This window comes from Streptopelia decaocto, assembly GCF_964273445.1.
Source record: "Streptopelia decaocto genome assembly, chromosome: 1".
In the NCBI taxonomy this organism is placed as follows: Eukaryota; Metazoa; Chordata; class Aves; order Columbiformes; family Columbidae; genus Streptopelia; species Streptopelia decaocto.
Window position 1 is genome coordinate 211605384 of NC_138663.1, and position 13218 is coordinate 211618601.

Sequence of the window (13218 nt, forward strand, 5' to 3'; positions counted from 1 at the left end):
TAAAGGGCTTCTCCCCACTGTGGATGCACTGGTGGTGCACCAAGTGCTGCCTAAGGACAAAGCTCTTGCTGCATTCATTGCAGGTGAAGGGCTTCTCACCACTGTGGATTTGTTGGTGGCGTATCAGGTTGTGCCTCATGTAAAAGCTCTTGCTGCAGTTGGTGCAGGTGAAGGGCTTCTCCCCGGTGTCTCTCCTCTTCAGCAGGTTCCGCTTGTAGATGAAGCTCTTGCCACACTCAGTGCAGTGGAAGGGATGCTCACACATGTTGCCCCGCACGTGGACATCCAGCGTTGCCTGGTTCTTGAAGATCTGGTTGCACTCGGGACATGTCGGGAGGCTCTTCTCCAATGAGCAGGGGTCTGGGAGCGGGGGGAGGTGGAGGTGCCCCCACAAGCCCCCTTGGCTCCCACCGGACTGGTCACAGGGAGAGCTCCCCTGCTGCACACTGCCTGGGTTTGGCATCCATGAGGGAGGGGAGGAGCATGTCAGCAGTCCCTCACGGACCCCCTCGGCCTCCCTCTGGGTGCTGGGGCTGATGGCTGTTGGAGAGGAGACACCAGGGTCACTGCCAGGCACGGTGGGACCCCTCCCCATGAGGAGCAGCACTGACACCCTGCCAGCCCCACACTCTTCCAGATGCACCAGGCACCTGCAGCAAGAGGACAGTACAACTGGAACACTCCACCAGCCCCATGACTCCCCAATACCCACCTGGCACAGGGCTCTGGTGCCTCTGCTGCTCCCCAGGGTCATCTGGCACACACGGTGTCTCTTCTCACTCCATCTTGCAGATGATCTCTGGCTTGACGGTGGCCCAGCCTGTCCAGAGCACAGAGAGAAGCCCCCTCTCCCGCACTGCCGGGACAGCAGCACCGGCCCCCGCACCCACAGCCCCAGCATCCCCCCCACCCCGCTCCTCTCTCCTGTCCCTGCCAGGCTGCGGCTTCAGCCCCCACATCCCTGCACCTACAGCCTCCTCTCGCCTCGCCCCCGTCACCTCGGCCACTCTCCTGCACACAGGACTCCTGGGAACAGCTCAAAGCTGCACCTGGGAGTTTAGATTGAATGTGAGAAAGCATTTCTGTACCAAAAATGTGGCCAAACCCAGGAACAGGCTGCCTGGAGAGGCAGTTGATGCCCCAAGCCTGTCCCTGTTTGAGAGACACTTGGACAGCACCCGTAACAACACGCTGCAATTTGTGCTCAGCTCTGAAGTGGTCAGGTAGTCGGACTAGATGGATACTGAAGTTCCCTTCCAACCAAAATAGGCTGTTCCATCCCACCCCATCCCATCCCATCCCACCCCATTCTCTCTCCCAGGACCGCTCTCCACAGGAGGCTGCCTGGCAGGGTAAGACCTGCAATTGAAACCACCACATCAGCGCTTGGGCAGCAAGTTCAATGGCTCCAGCTCTGTTAAAGAGGTGAATTCCAGCTTGACCCCAGCCCAACATCACCAGAGAGAGTCCTCACCCAGAGAGGCGACCATCTCATAGTTCTCCAGCATCACCTCCCGGTAGAGCTGCCGCTGACAGCCCGACAGCTTTGCCCACTCCTCGGGGGAGAAGTAGAGCGCCACGTCCTCAAACGTCACCGACATCTGCAGCAATAAGCACACCCAGCTCAGCACACCCCACTGCATGGTTGCTAAACACCTCTGCCGAAATCCTGCCAATACCGGGTAGGGCCCCGCTGGCACTGGGGGCTCCAGCATCCCAAGGGCAGCGCTGGGAGAGCTTGGAGCATCCTGTGCAAGGGAAGGGTGAGGGAAATGGGGAAGTCTTGGAACAGTCAGGCAGCAGAGCAGGGGATAGGTGGCTCACTCAGCAGGGCCCTGGACATGGGGATACTCCACCAGCTGTGCCAGCAGAGGGGCAGGGCTGGCAGGCTTAGAGGCAGGTTTCCCCTGCTCGTGACAGATCAGGGATCCACGCCAGAGCAGTGGGGACTGTGGCCTGTCCCCCAACAACGCCACAAGCCAGATCACCCACCAGGACCGGGCACAGCACCGTGACACAAGGGCTGGCCCGAGGCCTGGCAGCAGGCACGCTCCTGCCTGCCCCTGCCCGTGGTGCGGCTCAGCAGGCAGGAACGGGAGCACCCTGCACCGCACCGGGTCTCAATACACTTCTGTCCCAAATTGCCCCACACTGACCCAGACCATGGGTCTTTTGCTGCTGCTGCTGCACCACAGCAACAACTACGGCAATCCCGTGTTGTCCCCAGAGCCGGGGCCGTGCCTGACCCCCACCTTGCCACAACAGCCTGGAGCCCGGCGCGTCGCTGCTCTCAGCGGGGAGATGGAGGCCCGTGCAGGTATTGATCCGGGAAGAGGGAGGCGGGATGCTCCGGATTTCACTCGAGGTGCCTGTCCCGTCACCAGCCGCACCAGCACAGCCAGGACAGATGGTTCCTGCAAGCACAACATTTTCATGAAGAAATCAGGGGCACAAGTTCACTCACCTGCCCACAGCTGCCTTCCCTGCACCCCGAGCCTCCACATCTACTGGGAAAAGGACCGACCAAGGAGCATCAAACAACGACCTGGCCGGCTCAGGGCAAAGGAAAGAAATAACCACGAAAAGAGTTTTGGAAGCTCCCAGTACCCAAACCTTCCCTACCTGCGCCGGGGCCGCGCCGCCAGCCCCGCACGGACAAAGGCGGCGCCGGGAGCCGCCGGCAGCGTCCGCCCGGGAGGGCCGCCCGCCGCCGGGGCAGCACGGGAGGTGTAGTCCTGCCGCTCCGCCCCGCTCGGCTCGGGGGGGCGGGCACCGGGAGCACCGCTGTGTCCTTGCGGCCCCTGGCCCTGCCCGCCCCCCCTGGCCACACGGGTGCCTCCCCCCGCTGGTGCTGCAGCCGCCGCTGCCCGGAGCTGCAGGGGGCGCCACGCCGGTGCCGGGTCCCGGCAGTCCCGGTGGGGTTTGGGGCGGTCGGCAGCCGGAACGAGGGGGCCCTGCGGTCACCGGGCGGGGGGACCCGGGAGAGCGCCCGGCGGGGGAGGTGGGTGGCGCAAGGCATGCCGGGAAACGGAGTCTTAGACTCGGGGCGGGGGGGGGCACAAGAACACAATACCAAGTAGAGTAGCAAACCTGGTCTTGAGTAGACCCAACTTTGGCCTTTTCAAGCAATTGCTGGGGGAAATCCCATGGGACAGGGTACTTGAAGTTCAAGGGACCCAAGATAGTTGGTTAGCGTTCAAGGACTGCTTCTTCCAAGCTTGAGATCAGAGCATCCCAACAGGTAGGAAGTCAGGGAACGGAGTCAGGAGACCTGCTTGGTTAAACATGGAACTGCTGGGAAAATTCAAGTGGAAGAGTCTACAGATCATGGAAGGAGGGGCTGGCCACTTGGAAATGTGAGAAATGCAGTTGTGATTCGTGCTGAGGAGATGTTTAATGTTTACAGATATAACCAAATGAGTCACGGGCTCTGAACCTGGAAAAAGGAAATGGTGGTTAAGTTCTATGTAAAAAGTTATGAAACTTGTTTATGAAGTTATACTGGTAGAGGGAACTAACATTTTCAGGGTTAACCAACCACATAATAAGGGCCTACTAACGAACTAACGCTTAAAGCCTCATAATGAATATCTAGTTTAGAGCCCTATGTAATCGTGTTAAGAAAAATACAGAACCCCATCGAATGCCAAGATCAGAAGTTTTGCAGCACCAGCTGTAACCTTGAGGAGACAAGATAACCAAGAGTTACAGCAAAAGGGGGCGCCAGTCTGGTTTCAATCGACTTGGCAGCTTGGGTTCCAGTCAATTCAACATAATGAGACAAAGGTACAAAGTTCACTGTGATTAAGCTGAAGGAGCCTTCATCCAAGGACCCCCAAAGACCCCTCCTCAAAACCACCAAGTGACACTGCGCAGGCGCAACAGGGGAGGGTCAAGGAGGAGACTATGGAAATGGGTATCTGAGACACATTTTAATAAGAAGCGGGGAAAGGTTATGAATATGTATAGGTGTTCCTGGGGTTATTATGAATATGTAACACCTTACTGTATTTAAGCACACTTCTTATTGTTAGAAGGTCTGTGTGTTGGGCGGAGCGAATCCCCCGCGCACCCAGCGCTGTTTTGCTTATGCTCTGATGAACACGTGTTTAAGGAATACGATTTAGGAATTGGATTAAACATTGTTTATCCATAGAAATAGCATAAGTTATTTATTTCAGGAAGAATATAAGGCTGTTGTCAGAGGATGTAGGGAGGCAACTAGGAAAGCCAAGGCCTCGTTAGAATTAAACCTTGTGAGAGGGGTCAAGGACAACAGAGTGAGCTTCTTCAAATATATTACAGGTAAAACTAACACTGGGCAGAGACGAGACAACACGGGATGTACCGCCCCTCTGTGGTGCTTGTGGTATTGTGTATCACCATGCAACATTCTCCCTTTATAACATTCCACATACACCATGTTCTTTTAACAGAAACATATTCAAGGCTAAATGGTTTTGTAAAGTCATTTTGGATGTTTGTTGTAGTTGGAAATTTAATTCTCTAAAAACAGTTCTCCACCAGTTGTTAAGAACGTGCGAATGAATGCCATGTCCAATTTTCTAAAATGAATTGATGTCTTTTGAGTGTAACATATGGGAAAAAGCAACATTCAAGAAACAGGGACATTTTCATGCTAAAGGTATAGCAGTCAGGTGTTTTCACCCCAGATACTGCCCAATCAGGTCATACCTGGGGTTTTGGATTTGGTGGCATTTCCTACCATGGTGCAGTGTCAACAAGTGGAAACGGACACATGGTAGGAAGACCAACAGAACATCATAGTCCTGCCATTTAGGATATTGAGAGGTCAACAGGTGGTTCCTCCGCCATTTGCCCAGTATCTCCAAAATGACTTTGCCTTACTGTATTTACCTCTTGGTATTCTAAAGGTGAGCAAACTCTTGCATTATCACTCACTCTAGGTTTTGATTAGCTGTATTTCTAGGGGTTTGCTCAGCAATACACCCATACAATACATATCCATAACACAAAATCCAAAAGTTGCTCTAGGCCATTCCCCCCTCCTTTTCTTTCTTTTCTTTTCTTTTCTTTTCTTTTCTTTTCTTTTCTTTTCTTTTCTTTTCTTTTCTTTTCTTTTCTTTTCTTTTCTTTTCTTTTCTTTTCTTTTCTTTTCTTTTCTTTTCTTTTCTTTTCTTTTCTTTTCTTTTCTTTTCTTTTCTTTTCTTTTCTTTTCTTTTCTTTTCTTTTCTTTTCTTTTCTTTTCTTTTCTTTCCTTTCCTTTCCTTTCCTTTCCTTTCCTTTCCTTTCCTTTCCTTTCCTTTCCTTTCCTTTCCTTTCCTTTCCTTTCCTTTCCTTTCCTTTCCTTTTCCTTTTCCTTTTCCTTTTCCTTTTCCTTCCCTTCCCCTTTCCCTTTCTTTTCCTTCTCTTCTCTTCTCTTCTCTTCTCTTCTCTTCTCTTCTCTTCTCTTCTCTTCTCTTCTCTTCTCTTCGCTTCGCTTCGCTTCGCTTCGCTTCGCTTCGCTTCGCTCTCTTCTCTTTCTTTCTTTTTACTCTATAGCATGCATTTCTTGTCTAATCCGTTGAAGAATTGGTTCCCAAGAAGGACGCTTCCAATTAAAAACAACCAAATCTCTGCCCCGTTTTGCTGCTTTAGCAGCGTGCGGTCAGTTATTTCCTTCTCGCTGTAGTTGAGATACAGGCAAGGCCATGCAGGTGGTGTGATGGCTAGTACCAAATTGGGAGGAGCTGTTGACACTCTCAAGGGCAGAGCGGCCCTGCAGGTGGATCTGGACAAATCGGAGAACTCGGCAATCACCAACCGCATGAAGTTCAACAAGAGCAAGTGCTGGACTTTGCAGCTGGGACACGGCAACCCTGGCTGTACAGACCGGGGAGTAAGATGCTGGAAAGCAGCTCCGCAGAGAGGGATCTGGGGATTCTGGTCGACGGCAAGTTGAACATGGGCCAACAGCATCCATGGCAGCCAAGAGGGACCCGAGTCCTGGTGCATCCAGCACAGCATCGCCAGCTGCTAGGGGGAGGTGATTGTCCTGCTCTGCTCGGCACTGGTGTGGCCTCACTTGGAGCGTTCACTGTGCGCAGGGCTGGGGACACGGGATAAAAAAGATATTAAGCTGCTAGAGAGTGTCTGGAAGAGGCTACAAAGTTGCTGAAGGGTTTGGAGAGGAAACTGTATGAGGAGCGGCTAAAGTCGCTTGTTTTGTTCAGCTTGGAGAAGACTGAGAGGAGACCTTATCGTGGTCTATATTTTCCTCGCAAGAGCAGGAGGAAGGGCAGCTGCCAAGCTCTTCTCTTTAGCGACCGATGACAGAACCCAAGGGGCGGGGCGGAGCGGCAGGACTACACCTCCCGTGCTGCCCCGGCGGCGGGCGGCCCTCCCGGGCTGACGCTGCCGGCGGCTCCCGGCGCCGCCTTTGTCCGTGCGGGGCTGGCGGCGCGGCCCCGGCGCAGGTAGGGGCGGCGGGCGGCGGGCCCGCGGCACGGGGATGGGCGCTGCTGGCCCGCGGGGTCCCGCCGGAGGGGACCCCGGCCCCGACGGCCTCTCCCGTGCTCTCCCCTCCGCCGGCCGCCCCCCAGCCCTGCCGGACCCCCCCGCACTCCCCTTAGGGCCCGGCTCCCCACGGCGCTCCGGCCTTTCCCCGGCTCGCCCCGTGGCCCCCGTGCAACGCGGACACGCTGCTCCGTGTCCCAGCCGCCCGGGCCCCCCTGGATCCGGCCCTGGCGGCCCCGGCGCTGGGAAGGGCTGGGCTGGGGCCGGGCCGGGTGCTCAGACCCCAGGGACACCCCGCACATCTTCCTGCTGCCCTTGTGGGGCACTGGAGCAAGATTTGGGTACTCGGGAGCTTCCAAAACTCCTCTTTTTGTGGCTCTTTCTCACCATTACCCCGAGCCGGACGGGTCAGTAGGTGACGCTTTTTGGGTCGGTCTTTTTCCCGTAGCTGTGAAGGCTTGGGGTGCAGGGAAGGCAGCTGTGGGCAGGTGAGTGAACTTGTGCCCCTGATTTCTTCATGAAAATGTTGTGCTTGCAGGGACCATCTGTCCTGGCTGTGCTGGTGCGGCTGGTGACGGGACAGGCACCTCGAGTGGAATCCGGAGCATCCCGCCTCCCTCTTCCCGGATCAATACCTGCACGGGCCTCCATCTCCGCGCCGAGAGCAGCGACGCGCCGGGCTCCAGGCTGCTGCGGCAAGGTGGGGGTCAGGCACGGCCCCGGCTCTGGGGACACCACGGGCTGGGATTGCCACGGTTGGTTCCGTGGTGCAGCAGCAGCAAAACACCCGCGGGACCATCCAGGCTGACAGTCTGGTTGGTGTGGAGCGTTGTGGGAGAGACGTGCTTTGAGACTCGGTGCAGTACAGGGTGTTTCCCATTCCTGCCTGCTGAGCTGCACCACGAGCAGGGACAGGCCTTGTGTCACGGTGCTGTGCCCAGGCCCAGAGAGTGATGTGGCTTGTGGTGTGATGAGGAGACAGGGCACAGTCCCAGCTGCTCTGCCATAGGTCCCTCATCTAGCACGAGCAGAGAAAACCTGCCTCTATACCTCTAATCTTTGTCCCTCTCCCAGCACAGCTGAGAGTGGGGTCTCCCGCCATAGAGGGTGGCAGAGATGACTTGTAGCAAGTCTGAGCAAGTCCAGGTGCTGTGGTGACCCCGCTGTGCCACCACCTCCCCTCTGCCCTCGCCCCTCCTGTGCATGGGATGCTCTGAGATCTCCCAGCGCTGCCAGGGCCCCTGGTACCAGTGGCAGTTTATTGGCAGAGGTGTTTAGCAAACGTGTGGGATGATGTACTGAGATGAGTGTTGCTTTTTGCTGCAGATGTCAGTGAAGTTTGAGGACGTGGCGCTCTACTTCTCCCCTGAGGAGTGGGCAAAGCTGTCGGGCTGTCAGCGGCAGCTCTACCGGGAGGTGATGCTGGAGAACTATGAGATGGTCGCCTCGCTGGGTGAGGACTCGCTCTGGTGATGTTGGGCTGGGGTGGAGCCGGAATTCACCTCTTTAGCTGAGCTGGAGCCCCTAAACAGGAAAATCCAGCTCTCTCCATTGCTGCCTGAGCTGTTGTGATTGCAGGTTTGAACCTGTCAGGCAGCCTCCTGTGAAGAGCAGTCCTGGGAAAGAGAATGGGATGGGTTAGGATGGGATAAGATGGGATGAAGCATGTTTCGGGGTTTGACCCACCTCTTGGTACAGAAATGCTTCCTCACATCCAGTCTAAACCTCCCAGGCGCAGCTTTGAGCTGTTCCCAGGTGTCCTGTGTGCAGGAGAGTGGCCGAGGTGACGGGGGCGAGGCGAGAGGAGGCTGTAGGTGCAGGGATGTGGGGGCTGAAGCCGCAGCCTGGCAGGGACAGGAGAGAGGAGCGGGGTGGGGGGGATGCTGGGGCTGTGGGTGCGGGGGCCGGTGCTGCTGTCCCGGCAGTGCGGGAGAGGGGGCTTCTCTCTGTGCTCCGGACAGGCTGGGCCACCGAAAAGCCAGAGATCATCTGCAAGATAGAGCGAGAAGAGGCACCGTGCGTGTTGGACCCCCCTGGAGAGCATCAGAGTAACCAGACCCATGTGTCAGGTGGGCATGGGGAGTCTCGTGGGGGGTCAGGGAGTTCATCGAGCACCATCCCCTTAGTCCAGGTGATCTATGTGCTTGAAAAAGTGTGAGGTTGGCAGGGTGCCCATGACACTCCCCACGGGGAGGGGTCTCACCTGCCCATCCTGTCCCTGGCAGTGACCCTGGTTTCTTCTCCCCAGCAGCCGTCAGCCCCGGGACCCAGAGGGAGACTGAGGGAGTCCCAGAGATGCTGCCAGTAGGGATCTGGAGACCTGGTGTGTTTTTAAGTGGCAGACGGAATGGTGAGTAGTTGTCTGGGACCGTATTTTAAGATAAAGGTCTCAATGTCTGTTTGCTCCTGTCTCTAAACAGTGAGGTCACTCCTGGAAGACCTGCCTTTCTACAGTCCCCTAGGCAATAGGGGACTTGCCTGGCTGCAAGCGATCACCTTCACCTGCCGGGGCACACACAGTACTGCCCAGGACCAGCGTGCCGGGACCGAGAACGCCCTGCTCCCAAGGATGCCAAACTTGGGTGGGATGCGTCAGGGGGGCTCGACCTGCAGCCAGCCGGGCGGGAGCCAGGGGGCCTGGTTGGAGAACCTCTACTTTCCCCCGCTCCGAGTACCCCAGCTGTTACAGAGGAGCCCTCCCAGGTGGCCTGAGTGCGACAGTAGCTTTGAGAACCAGACAGCGCTGGATGTCCATGTGTGGAGCCACATGCATGAGCGTCCCTTCCAGTGCACTGACTGTGGCAAGAGCTTCATCTACAAGCAGAAACTGCTGAGTCATCGGTGCACCCACAATGGGGAGAAGCCCTTCTCCTGCAGCGACTGCGGCAAGGGCTTTATCCGGAGGCAGCACCTGATGAGGCACCAGCGCATCCACACCGGGGAGAAGCCCTTCACCTGCACTGACTGTGGCAAGAGCTTTGCAGACAAGTTGACCCTCATCCTCCACCAGCGCATCCACACCGGAGAGAAGCCCTTTGCCTGCAATGACTGTGGCCAGAGCTTCAGGGAGAAGAAGAGCCTCATCATCCACCAGCGTATCCACACTGGGGAGAAGCCCTTCACCTGCACTGACTGCGGCAAGAGCTTCAGGGAGAAGAAGGCCCTCATCATCCACCAGCGCACTCACACTGGGGAGAAGCCCTTTGCCTGCACTGACTGCGGCAAGAGCTTTTCCCAGAGGTCGAGCCTCCTGACACACCAGCGCATCCACACCGGGGAGAAGCCCTTCGCCTGCACTGAGTGTGGCAAGAGCTTCAGAAACAAGTTGACCCTCGTCATCCACCAGCGCATCCACACCGGGGAGAAGCCCTTCACCTGCACCGAGTGTGGCCAGAGCTTTGTCCAGAGGCAACACCTGCTGAGTCACCAGCGCATCCACACTGGGGAGAAGCCCTTTGTCTGCATTGAGTGTGGCAAGAGCTTTGTCCGGAGGCAGCACCTGCTGAGGCACCAGCAAACCCACACCGGGGTAAAACCCTTCACCTGTACTGGATGTGGGAAGAGCTTTGCGGATAAGAAGGACCTGAAGAGACACCAGCAGGTGTACCAGGGCCCTGAGATTGTGGTGGTGGATGTCAAGCAAGAGGATGAGGTCTTGATCTGTTAGCAGAACGAGCCATGCAGATGCGATCAGCGATGTATTAACATGGCATGATACCCGATTACCTGTTAGCCCAATACGGGTGATCTGTGGTAAAGTAAACTATTCTAATTGTTGCTTAAAAATTGATGACAATGGTCAAGTTGTTAAGCAAATCACTATGGGAATACAAAAGCTAGCCCATGTTCCTGTACAAACCTGGAAGAGTTGGGAAGTTGATCCCGTCTCTCAGTCTCCAGATGCTCCATGGGTTAAACACAATCTTATTTATCTTTTGTGTGGTATTGTATTGTTACTCCTTGCCTGTTTAATCCACTGTTTGAAATATGCAATTTATAGGCCCTTTGCTGCATGGAGATGTTGTATCAGGCTAAGCTTGAATTCCACGTTATACAGACTTTATGAAATTATTCTCTTTCCCACACTTAGCTATTTTTGCTACTTCTCTGCCACCGTGGACAAAGAAGCAACAAGCTTTGAGCTATGGGCTGGTGTGACATGTGGTGGTGTCAGGGACACCATTTTTTAATTTAAATGTCTCAACGCATGTTTGCTTGACTGTCTCTGCCCTGAATAGCCGCATAATTTTCTGGAGACCTCCTGGCCACAAGCCACAGGAAACCTGCCCAGCTCCAGGCAATAGAGGACTTGCCTGGCTACAAGCGATCACCTTCCCCTCCAAGGCACACGCAGTACTACACGGGACCGACGTGCCGAGACTGAGAACATGCGCAGAAATGCAGAACGGGCAGTACATGCCATTGCCTAGGAAACAACATCCCAATCTCCTGGTTTTGTTAAAAACAAGACCTGTTTCTCTTTCAGTGAATTTTCTTCTCAGTTAAGTGCCTTCTAAGTGCCTCCATATTTTTGTCGGACACTGTACTTGGTGCTGATAACAGGATCTGCGGAATGCTGAAGAAGCTCATGTTTAGATTTATTACTATGATAACCAAGGTTAACTGATAATGGGACATATTTGGAAGGAGGGGCGGACAGAACAGGTGACTAAAAATGACCAACTGAGCACTCTATCCCATACCCCCTATATAAGATGGGATCATGAGGGTCTCACCTCTCTTCAACCATGGCCGGCATATAAAGAGGACCCTCTCTGCATGCCTGCAATCTGTACGCCTCAGTCCCTGCATCCTGAAATCCAGTTTTCGGTTTGCTGTGAAATCCTGCCCATGACTTCTGGGTGCCAGCCCTGCAGCTGCTGGAGCCGCGCCAGCTCCGAGCTCCGCCGCCGCTGGGCTGATGCCAACTGCATATCGGACATTCAAGATTGGTTTTGTGTATTTCGCATATATATTCTCTATTTATTAGTAGCATTAGTAAAGCCTTTAAAACCCTTCCAACTTGAAGTCTAAGTGTCTCTTCCTTCTTATCTTCCTTATTGTCTTTCCAATCTAAGGAAAGGCGGGGGGAGCATAAGGGGGTAACGGAGCATCTGCCACGGTTTATTTTTGCCTTGCTTTAAACCTTGACAACAAAATATCACCAAAATGCCTTATTAAAGACTGTATGACCACGCAGTAACAAGCATGTGTGATCTGGAGACCCCCACCACTGACAGGTATTACGTGTGTAGCTCTCAGGGATGTAAGGGGTGGTCATTTTGTGAGTGAGGGACAAGCTGCCTTCCTGAGACGCACTGCCCCACCTAGTAGGGAGAAAATGCCATTGGATTGATCCATGGTGGTGAGTGTCTCTTGCAAATCTATCCCCACTGCTTGCTAGGTTTCCTCCTTTCCCATCTCCTTCTCCCTGTCCTATCGCTCTTTTCATACCATAACATATGGACCTCCATTTACAGAAGTGTTTAATAAAGTTCCTTAATTAACTGGCATTTGACCTTATTTGTGTCTTAACCTCACTCTAGGTAAAAATAATGAATTTCTCCAGCTCAGGACTTCCCCAACCGGACCGTAACAGGATTACATGAGTTTATGGCCAAAGATTATATCTGCACACCAAGTTCTTTATATCACTTGACGTGCTGGTGTGATTTGAAGTGAGTTAATTTTCTTCATGCAGTTAGAAACCTTTCTTTTTGGTAGCTAGTATGGTCATTATTTGCATTAAGTTTGAGAACGAGAAGATAACACCTCAGGACAGAGTTAATGTTCTTAATTGCTGTTGTCTGAGAGCCAAGGACTCTGAGCTCTCTGCCCACAGGTGTGAGGCAGCTGGGAAGGGGGTATAGATGGGACAGGCCTTGACTGACACCCAGACTGATCATGCCATTATTGTCATAGTTCATATTAAAGGAGAATCGGGATCTGATGGCTGGCGGCAAAGTCAGGATGGAGTTGGGGCAGAGTTGGGACAGACAGGGACAGAGATACATTCTGGTTCTGCTCCGTTTCGGGGAGTTCTGTTTGGGAGCGTCATCGGTTGAGCCTTTTGCCATCCTGCCGTGTTGCAGTGGCCTCTGGGCCTTTTTGTCTTTTGTGCATGTTGTTGGTTTGTAGCTGCTTTGTTTTGCTCCAGTAGCTACTAAGTGATGCAAAGCAGATAGTATATTAAAATCACAAATCCTTACAGTTCTAAGTGACTCATTCTATTTAAAATGTATTTATTTAAGCTAAATGACTGATACAAAACTTAAATTGGGCTGATCCAGTATCTGTGTAAAACTGATGTGTTGAGATAAAGACGGTTTAATAGGATAGAAGAGAAAGGAATAATGACGATGATGATGTAAATATATACAAAACAAGTGATGCACAACACAATCACTCACCACCTGCTGACCGATGCCCATCCTGTCCCTGAGCCCTGGCCCCCCAGATCTCTCCCTCCAGTTTCTATACTGGGCATGATGTCATATGGTAAGGAATAACCCTTCAGCCATATCAGTAACCCACATCTGTTTTTTTGGGGGGGACAACCCCACTCTGGTCTGTGGTGTTACAATTTATAGCAGATATTTGGGCTCCTATGTCTACTAGGAAAGCAACTGCAGTTTTGAAAGGGTCAAGAGGGAAAGTCATCATCAGATCCCCCTGCTAGTTTTCAATGAGCCATCTAAGATATACCCACGAGCTGTTCCACAGCTCGATTATTGGGAACAG

General features: G+C 53.7%; 2 protein-coding genes across 3 annotated transcripts; one reads left to right on the top strand and one right to left on the bottom strand.

Moving 5' to 3' along the window:
* Window positions 1-413: 413 nt before the first annotated feature.
* LOC309435371 (uncharacterized protein) lies at window positions 414-4729 on the bottom strand (the record flags this gene model as incomplete). Its single annotated transcript, XM_082043540.1, has 6 exons — window positions 414-540; window positions 713-820; window positions 1475-1601; window positions 2253-2414; window positions 2623-2954; window positions 4696-4729. 5 exons carry the CDS (start codon window positions 4727-4729, stop codon window positions 777-779), a joined length of 699 nt encoding a protein of 232 aa, XP_081899666.1. The 3' UTR covers window positions 414-540; window positions 713-776.
* A 1884-nt stretch (window positions 4730-6613) lies between these two features.
* LOC309435396 (uncharacterized protein) lies at window positions 6614-11984 on the top strand. Of its 2 annotated transcripts, none has more exons than XM_082043582.1 (5): window positions 6614-7177; window positions 7804-7930; window positions 8439-8546; window positions 8726-8800; window positions 8898-11984. In XM_082043582.1, the coding sequence occupies exons 1-5, from the start codon at window positions 6995-6997 to the stop codon at window positions 10142-10144; spliced, it is 1740 nt and encodes a 579-aa protein (XP_081899708.1). In that variant the 5' UTR covers window positions 6614-6994; the 3' UTR covers window positions 10145-11984. The 2 variants fall into 2 exon arrangements, with proteins under 2 accessions (XP_081899708.1, XP_081899709.1); XM_082043583.1 differs by having other exon boundaries at window positions 8729-8800.
* The last annotated feature ends 1234 nt before the right edge of the window (window positions 11985-13218 follow it).